Source organism: Crocodylus siamensis, chromosome 2, assembly GCF_052110815.1.
Source record: "Crocodylus siamensis isolate JL-2025a chromosome 2, ASM5211081v1, whole genome shotgun sequence".
Taxonomy (NCBI): Eukaryota; Metazoa; Chordata; order Crocodylia; family Crocodylidae; genus Crocodylus; species Crocodylus siamensis.
This window is the reverse complement of record NC_143396.1, coordinates 203339217-203361749: the sequence shown is the minus strand read 5'-3', so window position 1 is coordinate 203361749 and position 22533 is coordinate 203339217. Positions and strand designations below refer to the sequence as shown.

The 22533-nt window shown below is 39.6% G+C and overlaps 1 protein-coding gene across 4 annotated transcripts in view; it reads left to right on the top strand.

Moving 5' to 3' along the window:
• LUZP2 (leucine zipper protein 2) overlaps positions 1-22533 on the top strand; it is a 420158-nt gene that overhangs the window by 184931 nt on the left and 212694 nt on the right. For all 4 annotated transcript variants that reach the window (XM_090032838.1, XM_090032836.1, XM_090032837.1 and 1 more), the window contains exons 2-5: positions 5927-6044; positions 8614-8684; positions 12241-12322; positions 20484-20546. In XM_090032838.1, coding sequence (XP_089888964.1) covers positions 5927-6044; positions 8614-8684; positions 12241-12322; positions 20484-20546 — 334 coding nt within the window. The remainder of the gene's footprint in view (positions 1-5926; positions 6045-8613; positions 8685-12240; positions 12323-20483; positions 20547-22533) is intronic.

The following is a 22533-nucleotide window of genomic DNA, read 5'->3' as shown; positions in this document are numbered from 1 at the left end:
CTAGCTAGGGACCTATCAGCTTCAATCCTGCTCCACTCTTTGGTGATTTGTAGCAACACACTACAAATGCTATCTTACTGGTGCAATATTTTTTGTACTCGTTTGCACTCTTAAAAGGCAGAAAGCCATGAGTATGTTCATTGTAGAAAAACCATGAATGTGTTAATTGTAGGAGCACCAGAATAACAGTAGTTCTCCCCTTTTGAGCTCAGTTTTCTTTTCCTTTGCACTGCACCTGCGTGGACATATTTTTGGCCTTAATTTTCAGAATCTTAACAAATATCTCAGGAATTATTGTTACATTTTTCTCCTTAATCCCAGGTTTTTCAAACAATATATCTCCTTCTCTTTCCCCTGCCCCCACACCTCCTGTCTGTCAATATTCATTCTAACAAACAAAAATATATTCCATCAGAGTCCTACATACACTACGTAGTCAGCCACCCCTGCCAATCAGCACTGGAAAGCTACGTGTCCTTTTCCCATGAGAAGCAGGACTCAGTTCATTCTGTGACTCTGCTTGGCAGGTTCTTTCCTGGCAGAAATTGATTTTTACTGTGGAGCGTTTTTTTGATATACTGGAAGAGGGAAACAAATGAGCAAGAATAGTTTTAGTTAGAGATCCTGATTCATTTATATGGGTGAATATCAGAACACAGTGAATTTACTATTGTGGAAATAATGTAATTTGCTACCTAGTACAGATGGTCATTAACTAAACATTGAACAAAATTGTATGAGAAATTTCATAGGCTACTTTACAGTGATTGTTTAAGACAGGGGATTACCTGGTGCAGTTTGTCTTTTGTGTATTTTTTTCACTGTAAATCGGGTCATGACTTTGGGTGCCAGGAGATACTATCAAGTCTGATATGTTGTTTCTGATGCTTAAAAAGGAATGAAAGCAATAGTCTCCCTGATTAAACTAACCAGAGGCTGTAAGTAGAAGGAAATTTGCTGCTGACTGCTGCTCCACAAATTATAGTAGGCTGCATCCTTTGAAGCTGGTCAGATTGGTTATACACAATGTTCCTAGGTCACCCAGCTATTTAATAGCGTTGCACACCTTGTTAAAAATTGCATGCAATTGTGATAGCCACTTAAAGGAGAAAGTTTTTTTCCATAGAATGTAAATGCAGGGAAATTGACTTTTTTTGCATTTACCTTTGAACACTAGTATTCAGCAAGTAAATTACTACCCAGAATATTTCCTGAAGTAATTTCAGGAAAAATCTGAAACAGATTCCCAGATTTGACCATTGGTGAACTGGGAATTTAAAACATTTGAGTGTGAATATTGTGGTTTAAACCTACGATGTGTCTTGACACTGGCCTGTATTTGTGATCGGCATTTGCCAACATGTTTTATCCTGGTAAAGATAACAGGATTATTTGTGTGAATAAGGCTTGTGTCTGACCTCTGTCTTCCCACCTCTTTATAGACAGAGTGTCTTGCACAGCGTGCTCACTTGATCTAAATTTTTTTTTAACCCTGTGGATGGTTCATATCGAAGCTCCCTCTGTCAACCTGAAACCAGAAGTAATTTAAATTAAACAAGTTTCACCCACAGCTTCCAAGGAAACTCAAATTAGATCAAAACTACAAAGGAATAAAGTATCTTGCTAAAGTTTGTAATATTGACTTTAAAGACGGGTTTTTATCTGAGAGTTAAAACCTATTCATAGAAAATAACATTTGTACTAGACTGGTTTGAAAATGTGCCATTTTTCCTTTGGCAAGAAACAGAACTTACACTGAAAAAAATCTAGCCAGAATTGGTGCTAAGGCACCCCATAGACATTGTAGTTTAAGTATATTATGTCCCCATTCTCCTCAGTGGCCTAACTAAGCTCCTTGGCTAAACTCTCCCAGTCTTGCCTCTTTCTGAGTATAGACCCTATTAGGGTTGCCAACCCTCCAGTATTGCCCAGGAGTCTCTAAGAATTAGATAATAGATCTCCAGGAGATTGCTGAGAGTCACCTGGGGGATAAATGATCGGGTGTTCATTAAAATAAATATTAAACGTTGAATCCAATTTATACAGGAGTCCAGTGAGTTTTAAAAATGTATTAGTAATATGCACTTGCCTTTCTGATATAAAGTCTACACACTGTAATCCATGACTGGAACAGATTCAAGCAGAGTTGGCACCCCTAGACCCTATATGAAATAGGATATATATGTCAGCTGCAGAACCTTTCTCCTTAGAGAAGACTAGAAGCATAGGCCCAACTGTGATGAATGTGAGTGATACCTGGGGTGTATGTTGTTCATAGTGCAGCCAGCACAGATCCAGGGTTTGGCAAAGGGGGCGTGGATGCACTACCCCATACTGCAGTGATGGCTGCACCTCTTCCCAGCCTCCTCTCTGCCCCCAAACCAGTGCAGGCAGTCTGTGCCCTGGAAGCCTATGGGGACTTTTTTTAAAGACCAAAACCCAGGTAAGAATTCCTTTACTTTCCCCTCAGAGCTTAAACATGTCCTTTTCCCTCCCCTCCTTCCCCTGGTGTGCCAGGGGAAGCATCCAAACCTAGGTGCCAGTCAGCCCACCTGGAATGGGCAGGAGCAGCCCTGAAGTTTCCCCCTCCCCTGGGAGAGTGAGAAAAGCAGCAAGGCCAGGCAAGGAACAGGGGTGGAGAGACAGGGAGAAGGGACATGTCTCCGAGCTCTGAGGGGAAGGGAGGGCCGATTCTCACCTGCTTTGGGGATTTTTAATAAGTCCCAGAGGCTCCGGTGGCACAGTCTAATCTGAAAGCAGGGTGCAGACATGCCACTGTATTTTGCTCTGGATCTGCCCTGCAAGAGAAGCCTGTTCTTAGATGGCCTGGATTTGCAAATGGGGAAACTGGTCTGAATAAGAATAAGAAGCCTCCTGAGCTGGAAAGCAGGTTGAATAACAAGAAGAAGCCTTCCGAGCTGGGCTCTGATGCTTTCTGGGTCTCAAAACAATTTCTAAAGGAAAGTAGGTTGGCTCTTTTCTTTTCCTGCAACTCCAGAGGGAAGCTGATCTGCCTTAGCTTGTAGTGATGCACCAAATAAAAGAGCCCAAATACACTCGTGGGCTAGCTTTTTGTTTTCTAACAAGTGTCCGTAATATGTTTCCTTTTTAAAATAAGCATACTTGTTTTATGAGGTCTTTTTATCATCATATAATTAGTCACAGGGACCCCAAGAGAGGTAATGGATGGGTTTGGTCAGACATGTAGTTACAAGGAAGTGGGAGAATCGGGGTGTTGTAGCAGGTCCCTATCTAAGAGTGAAAGACTTATGAAATTCCACTGCCCAGACGAGCAAGGACAGGCTTGGGGTCTTCACTCAGAATGGAAAGAAGGGACCACGGAGGTAGAAGCACCCATGTAATGATGACACATCCAAACCACGAATCTGAGGCACTAGAGCAGCATTTCCTATTCACTATTTTAAAAATGTCATTTATTAATTTTTTTTATTTGCTTCTTCTGGTTTTCATTCAGAATTCAATGTTTCAGGCAGTCAGGTTTTTTTTTAAACAAATAGTAAAAAAATTCCAAAAAACTAAGCAACCTTGGTTTTCCCATCCCTTTCTCTCCCCTCCCCAGAAAATCCAGTTATGTCTCAATAGTTAGTTTATTTCAGTTGCATTTTATTTCTGTATTCTGTACATTGTCCTTAGCCTCTCAAGATTTCCCTATCATTTTGTTATAGATTGAAGGAATTTCTCAGGTCCCCTCCACTCTGTAGTTATCGTCTCAGCTTTGAAGTCTGTCTGTGACTTAGTGTGTACACATCCTCAGCTCTTTGTAAAGATTAGCTACAATGGACCTGTTCTGACCTGATGGTATACCATTGGGTATATCAGCTAGGGGAAGTTTACTTCAAGGTTAATGTTTACTTAAAGTGCTGCCTGTACACTATACGTAAAATTTTTGTTCGTTTTGTTTCTGTCACTCGTATCCTACTGATGGGTTTGCTGTTCCAGAGGGCATTTTCCTCTCCCAGACACCAGAGCAGATGCAGTAAAGATACATTTTCCTAACAATGTCTTTACAGCCTATTCTTAACCTCCCACTCTCTCACTTGCTGTCACTGATACCATCTGGCATATAAATGGATGTTCTCCCACACTCAGTCCCTCTCTGTCTTTCCCCCTCTCTCTGCCACACTTTCAGGCAATCCCATTGCTGTAAGGATGACTTTAAGCACCATCCTTTTTATTTCAATAAGGCTTTTCTGATTGTTTAAATACTATTTCAAGTGAATTGCGTCCTTGCAAAAGGTGCTGGATTGGCAGCCTTCTAACTGAAGACCCAGTTTTAACCTCAGATTAAAAACAAGCAGGACAGTTGTCATGACAGTTTATACAATGGCCTCCAACTAATGCACCTCGATTCTTACCTGACAAGGAATCACCATTTGTACTGAGAAGAATAGCTTAGTCTCCATAGACATTCATTCCTTGACCTATCAAATGAGACTGTCAACTAGTGTCCTTGGTGTTGATTTTTGCGCTGTATACCAACTGACCTGAGATGACAAACTAATTTCATATAGGCCATCGCACAAATAGTAGCAGCTCTCAAGGAATTTAAGCTGTCTCTCTGCTACAGTTTTCTAGTGATGCCTGCCATTGCGGTATCTGAGCACACAAAGGGAAGTTACATGCGCTCGGTAACTCCTGAGCTGGATCTGTTCCATATTAAACACATAAGACAGTATGGATGGTTATTCTTATTTTCAAGGTTTGTGTAAAGCAGACAGGTCTAATATTAGGGACAAAGTTGGAAGCAAAAGCAGCCTTTGCTTTTTTTTTTCCAGAGAAAAAAGAGAGCAGTTTATACTCCATATGGATTGACTCCACTTTTATCCCTTTTTATACCCTTTTTGCAGTATTTTTAAAAAATGTTTCTTCTATTCTGCCCATATTGAGATTTTGGTTTTTCCTTGCTCTAGATCCAGAAATATTAGTGGAGTTTTATTCCTCCTTTGAGGATTCCTGAAATGCCATTTGCTATTGATCTTATACATGGAAATGGAAGACAAAGGTACTATTGCCACAAACCTGCTTGAAAGTTCAAGTCAGAGGCATTTGTATGAAAAGTAGATTTTGTCACCAGTAGGACAGAGGTGACCTATGTGTATTTACAGGAAACAAGTTGTTATATTACAGAATAAAACTTCAGGGTTTTTTTCACAGTTGGTAGAGATAATTACAGAAATTATGATCCTTGTTAAAAAGATGGCAGATCTGATATTTTTAGACTGTTTCTAGAACCACATCCGTAAAATGTTGGTAAAGTAAGCTGAAGATAATATTTGTTTACATTTGGGTAGATTTCAATACCGTTTCAAAATATGTGCTGCCTTTTTTCCAGCTAAAATTATTTGTGAATGAATTCACAAACGGTCCCTTTGGGCCCTTTGGGCCACATTTTTGTAATATTCCCCTCTGCTCTGACAGAAAAAAATTCCATCTTTATATGATACAAAAGGGGTGAAATTGAAAATTCAAGTAAGTTTGAACCACCTTTTCTGCAAACCACACTGTCATGCAAAACCTCATATGCTGCATAGGTCAATGGTTCACACAAGCAAGGAGAAGGATATTGTAACAACCTGCAGCTTGTGTAAGATACAACATCTTTTGTTCCACAATGAAGCCATCAATTGGTTCCTGGCGGTGCTATGATCTGAAGATTTGTACACACAGATATAGCATTTTACAATTTGTTATAAAACATATCAGTTCCTGATATGGAAAATGGAAGACATTTGCTAAGAATGATTACATAGAAAGGAGGAGAGGATGAGGGAACCCAAAATAAAACAAAATCTCTTTTTGTGATGTGGAAATGGATCCTGCTTCTAACTGACTGAAATTGTATGAATTATGTTTCTGATACCAAATGCCTTTTCAAAGTACCTCATTCCTGTACTTTCTGTGTTAGACAGGGCTACGAAGAACTGGAAAGACAGCTGAAAGAAGTTTTTAAGGAAAGAAGCAACATCCTCCGTCAACTGTCAAAGACATCAAAAGAACTTGAGGGAATTAAAGTAAATCTCCAGGTTAGATTTACATTCTTGTCTCCATTACATAGTATTACTCACTTGATTTCACTGGAATTAGAATATTTATCTTACTTGTGACATATGAATAATTGGTAACTACTGACCCTTGCTCTTTGTTTTTTGATGCTTGTACAGATTTAAAATATTATATAATTTTAGAAAAATATGGGTAGCATTACAGATAAGTAAAGTATTAACCATATGAATTCACAATATGTCTGTTTACTTCTGTATCACACACTTGTAATCTGACGAGGTTATGGAGAAATCATTAAGGAGAAAAACATACTGGGGTAGGAGAGAGGAAAATAATTAATTGACTTTCTAGAATACCCTTTTATTCACATAGGCAAATTGTTACTCAGTGATGTAGTTGTGACCATGTTCACAAATTGTGTCTTCACTGCAGAAACAACTTACATTATCTACTCTCAAGTTAATCTCTCTGAGGTTGAGTAAGCTAGAGTGGACATACTACATTACTGCAAAGTCATTTGTTTAAATGGACAGAATAATTGTTTTAAGACTTGTTACATTATTCAGCTTTAACTTTTAGCTAGTCAAGTAAGCTAAAAACATGACAACACTTGAAGGAAAGGTTTTTGTGAGTGGAAAGAACTTAACTTAGGGACAATACTTGAGTTAACTCTGCCATAAGGACAACTGCTCAGTATGGAAAAAGGATTTACAGTCTTGCCCCAGATTTATATACAACTGCTGTCACCTGTTACCAAAAGGGAGCAACAGTTCTGGCCTCATGAAAACAGGGTTCATAAAGCAATTTTGAGAAAATTATTCTGGCGCATATCCACAAGGGGCCAGCAGGGGAGATTATGCTTAGAGGCAACCAACACAGGTTCATTAGCAGCAGGTCCTGTCAGACCAACCTGGTGGCCTTCTATGACCAGATCACCAAATCCTTAGATGCAGGGGTAGCAGTGGACATAGTCTTCCTGGACTTTTGGAAGGCCTTCGACACTGTCTCTCACCCCGTTCTCATTAAGAAACTGGGGGACTGTGGTGTCGACATCCACACAGTCAATTGGGTTGCCAACTGGCTGGAGGGCTGCACCCAGAGAGTGGTGGTGGATGGGTCATTTTCGACCTGGAGGGATGTGGGCAGTGGGGTTCAGCAGGGCTCGGTCCTCGGGCCCGCACTGTTCAACATCTTCATCAGTGACTTGAACGAGGTGGTTAAAAGCACCCTGTTCAAATTTGCTAAGATGTGGGGGATGTGGACATGCTAGAAGGGAGTAATAGGCTACAATTGGACCTAGATAGGTTACAGGGGTGGGCAGATGAGAACAGGATGGGTTTCAACACTGACAAGTACAAGGTGATGCACCTGGGGAGGAGGAACCAGCACCATACCTACAGGCTGAGGAACTCCCTTCTCATCAGTACAGAGGCAGAAAAGGATCTTGGAGTCATCATTGATGCCAAGATGAACATGGGCCGGCAGTGTGGAGAGGCAGTTAAGAAGGCCAACCTTACCTTGTCATGCATCCACAGATGCATCTCGAGCAGGTCCAAAGAGGTGATACTCCCCCTCTATGCAGCACTGGTCAGGCAGCAGCTGGAGTACTGCGTCCAGTTCTGGGTACCACACTTCAAGAGGGATGTGGACAACATGGAGAGGGTCCAGAGCAGGGCCCTCGCATGATCGGAGAGCAGCAGGGCAGGCCCTATGAGGAGAGGCTCTGGGACCTGAACCTGTTCAGCCTCCACAAGAGAAGGCTGAGGGAGGATCTAGTGGCCTGTTACAAACTAGTCAGGGGGGACCAGCAGGCGCTGGGGAAGGCCCTGTTTCCCCAAGCACCACCAGGAGTGACCAGGAATAATGGTCACAAGCTGGCAGGGGGTAGGTTTAGGTTAGATATCAGGAGGCGCTACTTCACGGTCAGGGTGGCTAGGATCTGGAACCAACTTCCAAGAGAAGTGGTGCTGGCTCCTACCCTTGGGGTCTTTAAGAGGAGGCTAGATGTACACCTTGCTGGGGTCGTTTGACCCCAGTACTCTTTCCTGGCATGGCAGGGGGCTGGACTCAATGATCTGCTCAGGTCCCTTCCGACCCTAGAAACTATTAAAAAAAAGTATGACTGTGAAAAATTCAGCTGATAACCAATCTGAATTATCTCAATTTTACCCTTACTTTTTTTTTCTTCCCAGTTTACACAGGGAATATGCTTACCCTCTTTCTTAATAAGCTTCATTTAAAATTGTCTATATCAAAATCAAAAGATATCAAAAGCAATACTCAAAAAATTATTTTTTTATATGTTTTAATTTGCTTTAGCAGAGAGCAGGAACTATGCAAAGAAATGTACCACTTTTATGGGACATACAGAGCCAATGGCCAATATTATTAGGACATTCTTCAATCTCCACATGTGCCTTTGGAACAGGTGTATGTGGTTAATGCTGAGTTATAGCAATACTTTTCCTTCAAACATGGTAAAATGTGTTTATTCAATGGGAGCTGTTTATAGACGAGGTCACCGTTAATCATTTCACAGTTGAGTAGCATTAACGATCTTTGGTAATACTTTCTCCCCTTTGTTGTCAGTCTTTGAAAAATGATGAGGCATCTGCCAAAAGTGATGTGCAGAAACTTCTGGAACTGGGCCAAAAACAAAGGTAAGACTCTACCTTCTCCCTTCTTTAAGTTTATAAACTGAAAACTATGAGACCATAACATTTAATCTTTCCTTTATTCAAACTTGTAAGCACCTCAGAGAAGTTATTTCCAGTCACTCTCAACTGTGGTAAATAAAAAAGCAAGGGGGAATGCCATTGCAAGATAGTTTCAGGTCTTGGCACTGGATTTATGACTAGATATGTTATTCCAGGAGGACCCAAACCCTCATACTGACCACAACCTCTCCATATGATAATAGGCAAATTTTATTGATACACAGTGATAGCAGATAAGAATAATGCAAACAATTCTATATCTACCAGGCCCAGGGTTCACAGAGATGAGGTTTATCTGACCCGTATGCAAGCTTCACTCTGAGGTTCTCTCTTGAACGTCAGATATCAGCAGCCTGGAAGTTGAAGGCTGAGCCCCATCCCCCACCCACAGTGGAGCGGGTGAGATGGGCTGGTGGTATACTATAATGGCCTCAGGTTATCCTCTCAGGGGCTCTTTTCTGCTCTGAAATCCCTCTTTTTGTATTCTTTTCCCCACTTTGATGACTCTTCATCCCTGGGCATCATTGATTGTTCTCCCCGTGGTTGTCACACTGTCCATGTTCTGTCCTGTCAGCATATTCCTTTGTTTCACAAAACCATCACATGCACGCATCCCAGTTTGGACTTTTACCAATCTTTTCCTAATTTGGTCTTGTTACCAAAAGCCAGAAATCTCAAGGGCCCTGCAGTTGGGCACTGTGACCTCGCCAACATGGCAGAGTCCCTTATCTCTGTTTGGATACATTGTTCATGTTAGGGAACAGCAAGGTACATGTCTTCAGTTTCCCAGCCTATGTGTCTGCTTGCTGCTCGCCTGTGTCAGACACAGTGGGCCTTGATGAAACCTTGTCACAAACAGGCTTTTAGAAATCAATGAACCCTTGCCATTGTCCTGGATCTACTTTACCTACAAAACAATTCCCAAAATAAAACCACTGAATACCATTTTCTAGCCATCATCTGCCACATATGAAATTGTGGTTGCCACTGAATGCACTTCACTTCTTAGTTATCCATTGCTCATTTTAACAAGAGGCAATGTTTAAATTACATGTACACCACATAGGATAGGTGTAGGTTTCTAAGTATAGTTCAGACCTGGAATCATTTTTGCTTAAGTCAACAAAACTTTGGATCTACATCTTCAAAAGTGATTTGTGTGAATAATGTACATCAGTTTGTTTGTTTTTTATATCCAACCTGAAGTTCACCCAAAGATCCTGATTTTCAAAGAATGGACAAAATCAGTGTTTTGAGAAATCAGGGTCTTTAAACATCCAAAAAAATTAAGCCTCAAAAATAAGTAGGCACTTTGGAAAATTTGGCCTTCAGACATGTCTTGCATTCAGCTAGAAGTTGAGAAGTTAATTATGGAAATTTTTTCCAGACAACTTGGGAGGAGATAGGGAAAACACATCACTGATGGGAGCTTAGCATTTATTCTTTACATTCTCTTGTATAAGACACCCCTAGAATGCATCACAGTACATCTAAACTGAATGATGCTTATGTTTTCCATGAAACCGAGTATTTTTTATATAGGAATGTACTGCTGCAACAGAGTTGCACAGTTTGATGTCTACAGTGAACTACTGAATAGCTTCATTTTTTTTATTCATCTCTCTCTCCCTCTCCAATTTCAGTCTTTTATAACACACTTTCAAAAAAAGCCATAGAAACAGTGCTTGTGAGTACTCAAATGATTGCTAATTACACACTGGGGACTGGACTAAATTACCTCCTAAAGTCCCTTCCAGCCCTACATTTGTTATTTTTTCCTACTACATGATGGACTTTGGTTCTACAACAGTTATGGAAGACCATTTTTGAAGTCCATATTTATAACATAGTAACGAAGGAAATAATCATATAATTAATTAAATGAGCGTTGCGTACCTGCACTTTTATGCATCTTTCCCAGTAATTATAGATCGAAGACTGAAAGGAAATACTTCCTAGTAGATAAGCAATATATCAGAATAGAAACCTGTCTTAACCTCATACTTTTAGATCATACTTTTATCCTTTTCTCAGCTCACTCAGTGGAGGGCCATATGATTTATGTACTAAGAGCCTAAGCCTGTACCTAAAGAGCAATTGTCCTCATGTTTAATATAAACCATTTGGATGAACATGTTAAGACCTTCTGGACTGGATCCCTTTATTAAACCCACAAACTGTTTGCTCTCTAGTAATGTGAACTACATTTGGCTGATGGGCTGCACTTTGTCTGCCCATGCTGTGATGCATGAAGCAGTAAAATGAAGAATGCCAGGTGGTGTAAATTACTATAGCTCCATGGGCCTCAGTGAAACTGCTGATTTACATCAGTTAAGGATATGAATCTACTGTTTAATGATTAGAAATATAACTGGAATCTCTTACCTTCTGTTCAGTTACATTTTTATGCTGTGCTAGATCTTGGAGGCTTCTGTGACTGTTTAAGTTCTATTATTTCAAGGAACTGTCAACACTCTAAAGTGACTTTGATTTAAGCTGTAACAACATTGGGACTCCTAGTGCTGATGGCCCTCTGCCTTTGCCAGCTGCTTCCAGCACTGTTTCAATTAAATCTTCAGTATACCAGGACTTCCGGTGAACAGTGATGCAGATAAAAAGATGAGCCAGCAAGTGATATACTTCTCGCCTTTTGTACGAGATGCATTCTATACCAATCAAGTAGGCAATAGGCTAAATTCTCTTCTTCACCTGAGCTCTGCTTAAAGCAAACAGGGGTTTCTGGGGACTGGTTGCAGCAGCATTATCCTGAAGTTTGGCTTATACCAGAGGCAGACCTGACAATGCTGTTGGGCTTATTCAAAATATGTCACCATTGAAGATGTTCTGTGTACAGTTTCTCTAGTCTGTGCCCTATGATGGGAGCTGAGGGGATGGCCACATGTTGTTTAGATCTGACAGTTCTCTGGCAGGAAAATTGTCTGCATTAGTGTCCAGTTTGTTAGCATGAATAATACAATATGAAAAAGAAACCATCACAATCAATATTATTTATATTGTTGTGTCTTCGAAACAAGTATATGCCAAGACCTTTTATAGAGTTATGTATATTTTGCTTCCAGCAAAAGAGAGAACTACTAGGTTAGTTGTATCTGCTGAGATTTTTTTAAAGGAAAATATAGACTAGCTCTCCATGACGGTAGTTTATTTTCAATTAATTGTGCCTTTAGCAGTTTACTTTCTTCTCTATTATTATACCAATTCTTTTTTACTAGAAATTTTACATTGGCAGGTGTTTTACACAGCAGGATAAACAGTAGATACAAAAGGCAGCCAATTTCCATTAGAGATAATTTTCCTCTTGCATTAGCACTAGAGTTCACCGGGTCATTAAGTCTTTATTAACAAAAAATAGACACAGCACACCTGTCTATTACTCCGTATAATTAAATGTACCGCCTTTTGAAACTTAAGTAAACAAAAAATATTTCCTAATGGATAGTAGTGATGGAGTTTGTGTTGTGTCTTTTCACCAAACTAGGGAAGAAATGAAATCTCTCCAGGAGGCCTTTCAAAAGCAGCTTAATGAGGCAGCTGAGAAAGCAGAAAAGCAGCAGGCAACTGTGAGTGATTTTTTTTGTCTTTCCTTCATTATTTTTGTTTGCTTCTTCAGTCTTTTCTCTCCTCCTCTCTTGTGAATTTTTCATTATTGCAAATAAGAACTTTGAATGAAAATCCTTTTATTATTTGAGTAGGTATTAATACTTTTTTTAGGTAGAGAAAAAAAGGACTCAGGCCCAAATTCTCAAAGGGAATTTAGGTGCCCAACTACCTTCGAAGATTTTGACCTTAGTCTTTCTTCCAAGAAGAGGCATTCAAGGACCTTTTCCTCCCTTTTATACTTACGTACTGACATAAGTTAAATTAACTTTGTTGCAATCATACCTGATTTACAACAGTTTCATCAGGAACAGAATCAGGATCCAACTTTTATCTCATTAAAATCCATGGACTATTGACTTCAAAAGGCATTGGAATGCAGTCTGATAATTTATTAAGTTGTGTGGAAGTAAATCATTACAATGTGTAATAGTTTTTGGCTAAATTCAGTACTCTTTTAATGTGGGGCAACTTGTTTGACCTTAGGTTGTTACAGTTACCCCGTTGAGACTAAATGGCCTAGACTACTACTATTTCACAGAAAATTAGAATCTCTTTGTTTCTTTGCTTTTGTACTAGGTTGTAAATAGGAATTATCTCCTATAGATGGCAGTATCTTAATAGCCAGAACATAACTAACTGATATGCCTTCAATTGTTCACCAGCTAACAAGATATATTACTGCAATTTTGAAGCTGTCTTTCAAGATTTCCCATTAATTTCTATTTTCATCCTTCTTTTCCTTTTTTTTCCTTTTTGCTCTGCTTAATTGTTTTATTTTTAGGCTTCCAAGACAATAATGGGGTCAACTCAAGAATAGCATTAAAAAAAAGTTAAATGATTTTGTAAACCATTGCCAAGATGTGGTTTGAATGAAAGGTCATATTACTTTTATTTATACCTGCACCAGGTTTGAATATCCTTGGTAAATAAAATGTGGGTTTACTAACTGGTGATACTCCCACTAAAGAAAATATGAACATTTCCATTGGCTTCACTGACAGTGGGGACAAAGGACAGCTCTGGGTCCCACCGGTTTGGGATCCAAGACTATCCCTTTCCTGACCTTCGGGCTGAGACATTGTCCAGGAAGGAGGCAAGAGAGGGAAAGACTGTGTCCCAGGCTCTGGTGCTGCCCATACTCTATTCTGAAGCCCAAGTGAGCCTCAGGATCAATTCAAGGGAAGCTCTGGGCCTGGGATATATGCCACACATTCAATTTAAGGCACAATATATACAGGCACCTTAGAGAGGCCCTCATTTAATGTGGAGCATCTTTGTGGCTGGTTTGCCATTTTATCATGCCATAAAGTGGCTGAAGCTGAGGCACGTTACAAGTTATGACATGGTTAACATGGTGTAGGCAGTTATGGGCAGAGTCTAGGCAGATCACAACAGGGTATGTTTGGTCAAGCTAGCTGAGCTGACCAGTTTTACTTTTGATGTAGGCTTTGGCCAAGGACACACTTGCCTCTGCTGCAGCCAGGCTAGTGGATAACACCCGGAGGCTACCCCAAGCTTGTTAGCAATGCAAAATAAAACAAAAGGAAGTTAAACAAATAAGTTAGCACTTAACTATCTTCTAGTGGTTCTTCCAGCTTCACCACCTGGCTGCCTCTTGTCTTTCAGAGACTATGCAGAGCCTGAAGGCTTGTGTAATAAATCAAATGATCAAGCAAGCAAGCAAACAAACAGAGAAGAGCCCTGCTCCAAGCTCTCCTGGTAGCTGCTTAACCCCTGACAGCTCCAGGCAGCCTTCTCCCTCACCAGGTGCAGCCTCTTGAGACTGCTTTCAGTGTCTTTTATCCTTCCCACTCTGGGCTCATGTGGCTAAACCTCTCTCACTCCCCACACCTGTCAGCTCCCTTGCTGCAGGACTCACTATGTCCCAGGACCCAGTTCCCCAGACTCCAGTGAGTTCTCCCTAGTCGGAGTAGGTATGCAGAGATGCTTCTGGAGTGTGGGGTTGTTCATACCCCTCTGAGCCCCTATTAACAGGGCAGGGCCCTATTATACATGCTTAACAATATAACATCTCTCAGAGCCCTATAAAAGCAAAGGACAACTGACCTCAGAGTTATCACATTCTACTTGCCAAATGCCAGTGGCAAGACCCCTATTCTGTCACCTTTAAATAAGGTAAAAGTGCCCTCCCCACTCCCGCTGCCCACTTCCTACCCATCCTTCAGTTGCAGGACCTCATGGGGGTGGATTTAGGCATACAGGATCAGGATGGCCTGGGGATTCAGTCCTCTCTTGAAATTCCCCTTACTAGACATCAAGTGTTGAACATGAAAATTCAGAATTGTAAACAGTTAACACACAGTGGTATCTGAGAATGCTACAGGCTTTATCTCTGTTTAGATGAGGCAAGTGGTGACTAAATGGTAACAGTTAGCAAATTATGTGTATTAATTGCATCTGCTGAATAAGCATTCGTTTTGCACTAAAATGTGTGTGAAATTTAATTATGTCTATATTTCTGTAAGTGCTGCTTTGTCAGGGAACAGTTATAAATTTCATTTTATATGACATTGTAAACAAATATAAACTGAGAAGGGGAAAACAAACAGAAAATCTAAAAAGGTAAAATGAAAAATAAAGTACACAGAAAAGTTTCATTTTTTTTAATATTGTGCAAGATTTCCTAAAGCTTGTCAGACTCTTGTTGGAAGGTGTTTAGATAATCCGTTTTGCAAGTTGTTCTATCTCGTCTCAGAAATACCATGTCCCTAAATCTCTTATTGCTCATTTTGGGATTGGCCATTTTAATTGTTATATAGGGCTAACACTCACAGGAGTTCATATGCCTTAATTGGATCTTTGATGTAGCTTTGGCTTGATTGCCTTATCAGAAGCTGAGACAGAGCTGGTGGAAAGATTCAACCACACAATCCATGTGTTCACAGTAGCCCAGGCTATATTAAAACCCAGTGGCCCAACTCTATGCCAGCTAGAGTTTGTATATCATCTTCATATTCAGGTTTAGATATGCTAAATTAAAATAAACTAACCTGGAGGAGACTGACTATATTCTCATGTGAAAACAGATAGAATTCCTAGCAGCTGGAAGTGAAGGAAGGCATTTTTGGAAACTGATGCTTCCTGCTCTTCCAGGTTTAGTGAGAGTCAAGCAACACCTGAAAGTTTAGTGCCATTTTGACAAATACAGGGTTCTGTCATTGGTGGAAGGTGAAGACAGTGCCTTGGCTAGTCCTTTCTGACCAACATCATTTCTGGCTTTTTTGGATTTACCTTGAGTCAAGTCCTCTTTGTTTAAGAGCTAATTCCTAGTTATTCTAGTATTTTAGCAGTAGCAGTGGTTGCATTATTTGAGAATTTCGATATATAGTTGAGTTGATATATCATTGGCAGGTAAGACTATGACATTTCCTTATTTTCCCGAGTGGTTTCATCTATCAAAGAGATTCAGACATAGTTGAAGAATCAGAGGAACTTAAAAGCTGAAGAAGAGGTTCTAGTTGATTGGGTTCACCAGGCCCTGGCCACACATGGCTTTTCCCTGATTAGCTGCACACAGTACTTACTAAGGTTAAAGAAATAACAGAGTAAGTAGAGCTAGAAAGCTTTTAAATAACTGACAACTGGCTGTTAAAATCAGCTGACAGAGACAAAGTGTATGTGTCCAAAATGTGATAAAACTGTTATATCTTTCATACCTTTGTTATGCATTGAATTACCGTAGAAGCGACTTTTATGATTTCATAAGAAAACCAGTCACTAGTTATTACACAGATGCCCATATTTCACTACTTTGACTTGTCATCTTCCAGGTCTGATCTGCAAAAGCCTTGAAATACCCTTGTAATTATATTTTTGACAACCCAACATAACCTAGTCATCTCCCAAGAAGGGACAGAAAAGTGAGGCATCTGGTAAGAAGTTTAGACCTCATTAAATTAAGGAGAAAGGGGAGGGAGGCTAGGTAGATGCTGAGGCCTTGTTGAGTCAAGGTTTTCCTGACACCAGAGCAAGACAGTTTCAGGGGCACAGGGCCTCCAGTCTCTCCAACAATTTGAAAACAATTTGAAACAGTTACCTATCACTCTCAATCAGATGCTGGATTTGAAGGTCCAAGACGCCCCTTTCAGTTCTGTCTTTCTAAGATTTCATCCAAAATTCTTGTACTATACCAGAAGTATTTCACTTTTGCTTCATTTAAACAATCAGTGTCTTGCTTGGAGTAGAAGTATAACAAAACTCTTAATGGAAAACCCTGGATACCAAAGTAAAACACTTTGTGTAATGAAAGGATCTATTTTTTAAGGGTTTGGTCATACATCCTGCTGAAAATACTTTCAGCTCCATTTGCTTTAATGGCAGTTAAGGGCATGTTAGGGGTGTGGGAGGAAGGGGCGGCAGGGAATGTTTGCCAGAAGTTTGCAGAGTTGAGCCCCCAAATGCAGCATATATTTTATGGGTTTTGCAGCATACTGTCCAGGTCTTTCTAAGCTTTAAGGTTGTTGTTCCTCCTGCTTTGCTTTAGAGGCCAAATACTGCTCCTATTTTTTCCAAGCCAATGGGAAGGGAGATTTTTTTTTTTCTTTTTAATATTTTGAAAGAATTTTCTTCTGTAAAAAGTCATGCCTTGGGCAAAAAAAACCCCCAACTCCCAAAAAACAAACCAAACCCCTGCTTGCCTTATTTTCAGTCCCAGGTAAATTAAATCTTGAATTGGATTATAACTAATATGCCGCTGTTCCATGGTTCTGTGGACAGTGGCAGTGTGGTCATGTGCTGCCATAGCAATTAACTTCTAGAGCAGACTGTATTTCAGTACAGTGTTACTTGTTCATGGCTTAACCTGTCCTAAGTGAGACATAACAAGTCTGAAGATGAGTAAATAAGAATACCAGGACAAGCTATCACTCTGCAATAATTATTATATATGGGTGGGATTTTTTTCCATCCCTTACCTCCTGTAAATAACTAAATATTGTCTGACTCTTAGATCATCACCATCTGCTAAGGCATTTTGTATTTCAATGGAGAGAAATCTAATTTGAAAATTTCAAGGTCAGAAACTGCTGAGACTGAAGGCCAGTGGATAGAAGCTGTTGTCTTTAATAAATGTAATAAGCTCTGAAGCACAGAAAGCTCCAAATATTTTGAGTGCTTGTCTCCTGGAGACACAGAAGCACCGTCCTTATTTAACATTGAAAATTTCAGTCTTGGAGCTTGAATATATTTTCATTATGCTTGTTTTCATTACTCTTAGTTATTAATTAAAGGCAGCCAATATTTGATGGTTATTGAAAGTCAAACTATGAGAAGAGTGAACAAGCATCCCAGGTGTCCAGAGATGCATAAAACTCTTGAGTGATTGCTCCAACTTTCATTTAAATAAAAAGAGCTTGACTGTCCATTTTTGTGCATAAAGTAACAGGTGTATTAGGCTGTAGAAGGCTAAAATCAGGGTTTTTACACCTACCTTAGAAATGATTCATGCACCATTATTACATGCCCCAGAGCAGTGTTATTCAACTCAGAGTTTTTGAACCACATCATAGTCTTCCATGTTGCTTTTTCCTTGGGTTGGAATAAAAGTCCTATAGGCTATCTTGATACTGAGGCAGCTGCCTTAGGGCACAATAGTACAGAGACTGAGTATACAGACAGATATATTGAAATGGACAGATGGGTTATCTCTATATTACCTGTGGTAGCCAGTGGTATAAATCAACTTCTGTGGGTCTCCATAGTTATGTTTTATGACAAAATGGCTCTTCAGCTGTTGGAGATTGAGTAGTACAGTCCTAGAATTCGAATTATAAGTGCAAATAATATATTTCTATTAATTGAGACATACTTTATCTGAAAAGAAAATATTTTTTGGTAGGCTCTTGTCATTTTTCTGGAAAAAGTTAAATATGCTTATTTTAATGAGCTCCTTGGATACCTGGTGATGCCTGTATTGGTGTGTGTTGGGGGGGAATGTGTGCATGTCTGTGTGAAATTACCCCCTATAAAGTGGTACAAAGGTATCTGTGATGTAAATTTCAACTGATAGAGAAAACCAGAAATAGAGATAATGTAGTGAGAGCATTTTCAATACCATGTCTCATTATTTTAGATATTCGACTAACACTAGAAATGACTGGGGAGACGGGCCACCAAAAAAACCCAACCCAAAACAAAGCCCAAGGATTTTCTTTTGAGGATAATGACTAAAGAATAGAGCTGACGTCAATGGAAATCATCTTTTTTTTTTGTCACTCTTAACTATGCTTTGAACAGATAACACACTGCATCTAAATGGCCACTTTTATCCTCTTAGACATATAGAGTCAGGGTGACTTTCTGAAGTAATTTAGTGGTGTTCAAAAATATCTGGCTGAATGTCTTGTAGATTAAAATTCTCTGTTTGAGTACTCTAATCATCAGTGAGTTGCTGAAAGTCTTCAACTCCTATTAAAATCAATGAGTGTAAAGGTAGTCAGCATTTTCCACTATCAAGCCCTTCAGGCACAGAATTGTACAGCAACGGTTCCTTATGTGACTGCCAATCAACCCTGATCTGACGTGCCTCTCCCCTTTTACCCATTAAGTAATAAGACAATTAGTTGGCTTCTCTGCTGGCCTTGTTAACAACACCAAGTCTGGTGATGGTTTTTAAATTACTGACATCTGTCTACTTGGAAGTGGACACAACCCAGTGAGTATAACTGTCATATAGTAAGGACTTTCTGTCACTTTCTGATCTGAATAACATTCAGGCCCTTGATTAAGGTGTGGAAGACTCTATATTCTATTAGCTGGTGCTTAAGGCAGCCAGTTTTCCCACAATTAATCTATAAGTACTGTTTTCTGAATAGTTAAAATTAAATTAAAAATGAAATTAAAAGTGTTCTCTGAAGGCAGCTGTTTTAGAGAGCAAAGAGAGATGTTCTATTTTCAAATATGTGAATAACTATCGTACTGGTAAAAAAAAGGATTTATTCACGTATAATTGTTCTAAATCAGTGACTCTGAACTGGGGTGCCAGGACATCCTTTTTAGAGTTGCTGCTGAATGTAAATACTTTTAGGTTTGTGAACATTTATATATGATTCACAAGATAAGGCCAGAGACTTCAAATAGGAATCTATAGAGTTAAAAACACTCTAACCTGTTGTTGTCTTTTTTGAGTTCTTTGTCACAGAATAATTGCTTTTTGGTTATTCTGTAGTCAAAAAAATGTGAAAGATTAAAACCTGGGATTTTTATGAGGGGTGCTTTGAGCCTAACGTGTCTTTGAGTCTAATAAGGGGTATCTTGAGTCTAAAAAGGTACCACTGTTCTAAATACATGCCTCTTTTAGCTCTCTGTCCCTGAAAGGAATTGCATACAATCCAACTCCTTTAAGACCATTACAAATTGACTTTTATAAAGCAATGAATCTTTTTTTTTAATTGCATGCACCCTAGAAACTCAGACTCAACCACCTAGTTGTGCAAGATGAACTTGAAATTCTCATAAACTATGGACTAACTTCAGATACTTTTATTTATCCTACACTTTGTTGCATGGAGTGTCCTAGTGACATTAGGACCTTGGCTTCAGTGTTGTCAGATTCACTGGAGGTTACTAGAATGTGGCTGCGATAGATGTATTAATATGCAGGAGGTGGCATACAGGGGAGTTTTGAACAGATGCAACATTATAAAATCAGGTAATTTATTGTTCCAAAACTCTATTTCTCTGAAGATCAACCTCAGCTTTACTGTAAAAAAACAAAAGCCTTGTATGCACTACTAAAAATACAAAACTAGAACTCTAAAGTGTTTCATATATAATAAGCTTCTTTTTCTAACCTGGCTTTTTAGAAAATTATTTAGCTACTTGTAGATTGTAGATTATTACTTTATTACAGCTTATTCAACAGACTGTAGATTGTCACTTTATTACAGATTATTCAACAGATACAAAACTGTGATCTGTGAACAGCCTATAGTTTGATGGGTATATCTTTCTTCTAAGAAAAAGTATGACTAGTGGCTTTTTCACATTGCCTAACAAAATGCTGAAGGAGAAAACAAAACTAACAATGGCAATGAAATGACGTTGCATTTGTACCATACTTTAAAAATTCACATTGGGCTGTATTTTTTTTTTAATTTCCAGATAAATTTTCTGAAGACAGAAATGGAGAGGAAGAGCAAAATGATCAGAGACCTCCAGAATGAGGTACAGGTGTATTTGATTCTCAGAAAAATATTTTAAATTGGATTTTAAAGCAGACTTCAGTTTGTTCCAGGAGATAAAATTGTGAAACCAATAAAGAGCAAATCTTCAGTGTATTTACAATAAAATTATAGTTTCTCAGGTTTATTTTACTGTTCTAGAATTGGGAAACTTTCCGGATTTAAGATACAACATCATTCAGAGACAACTTTTCATCCTAGTGTTATTTCAGAGTACATAACAGTGAAAAAACAAATGTAAATTAATATTAAAACACAGTATCTGTCATCAAAATGAAATGAGAACATTTTAAAATATTTGAAGCTCATATGTTGTTGTACTTTTTAGCATCTACCTTATTCATATAAGTACAAGTTGTAATGGAAAACAGTGTGGATCACTCTGCATTTTATACCAGCACGCAGAGCTTACCTGTAAGCCTACATCATTTTGGGGCTCAGTTCATAAACAACCCAAAAAGCTTGGGCCAGATATTATGGACAAGCCAAGGTTTTCACTAGGGTTGATGGTTCAACGTTGTATATCATTTATCAGTAGGGATCCTGGTTTTCTCTGTTTAAAAATCACAAATTATTTGATTAAAACATCAAAATACGTGATTAAAATGAAAACCCACTATATATATATATATATATATATAGGTATCAGTTGAATACAAAGTTTTATTGATATATTACAGTTTTAAAGCAGTTTGGGAACCTACCAGTACCTCAATCACTATACTAAAATAAATTCTAAATACCTGTATATTTTGGCATTTGATTTGGGGTTTTTCATCATGAAAAACCAGAGCTTCTGCTGCCCAATGCACAGGTGTCCAGCTGTGGTTGAAATGCTTTATGGTTCTGAGAAGTCCCTGCCACTGCCCCTCACTCCCTGCCTGCCCCACCACTCCCCCCCTCCTGGCAGCAAATCCCCCCATGCACCAGGATGCAGTGGGGTAGAGGTGTGGGGGATGGGGGGATGTAGTATGTGGGGTTTGTGCAGGGGTCTGCATATGGGGTTTGCGGTACACAATCCCTACCTCCAGTGGCTAAGCAACAGTAGGTGGTGGGCCCTCAAGGCACTCATGGCCACATCAGGCAGAGCCCCCAGTAGCATGTGCCTCAGGCTGAGACCCAGGGCCTGCACACGTTGGCACAGAGTTGGCCTGGTCCACTGATGCATGCCTTTGCATCAGACTGCTCCATGCCAGCGCATGCATTGTGGCACTGCAGGTGGGAGCTGCGCACCATCAGGGTGGATAGGCTCTGTGCCTCCATGTGTGGCTTCCCACTGGAGCCCCCCTACCCCAGCCCTGGCAATCACCCACTCCCACACTTGACCTACAGGGGCCTTGCTGGTGCCTCCATCCCCAACCTACAGCCTCTAACCCCTCCCCCAGCACCACCAGAGGGAGCCCCCATCTGGCACCCAGCTCCCTGTAAGTTCCACTTATCCCAAAGTCTCCAGGAGGGAAAGTGAGCCTGAACCAAGCCCTGGCTGACTTGAGAGTCTCAGGCTCTGCCCTTCCCACCTCCCTCTCCCTCAGGACAGGGCTAAGGGTTTGCCCTTTTTGCAAGATGGGCAGAGAGCTCTTTGCAAAAGTGGAAAATTCACGTGTTTCTCCCTTAAAAAGAAAAATCTGCCTTTTTCTCTGTTAAAAGGGAAAATAAACATTTTTCTCTATTTTTCCATGGGGAATGGAAAAATTGTATCCCTTTTTATCAGTAATCAATACCATTGCTTGTTCATAAAAAAATAGTATAAGAGACCCAGAGTTGAGATGAAAAGAGAACACTGAGAAGAAACAAAGCTTATTGTGGATTTTTCTATGTCTTCATAATAAATTCCACACCAGTTCTTCTTAAATCAAGCAACCAGCATTCAGTATATTCTGAAAATGGATGAACCATGTTCAATTATATAGCCTTAGTACTTTTTTTTTTCCTTCCCCCCAGATGTTCATTTTGGCTAAATGCATGTAGCC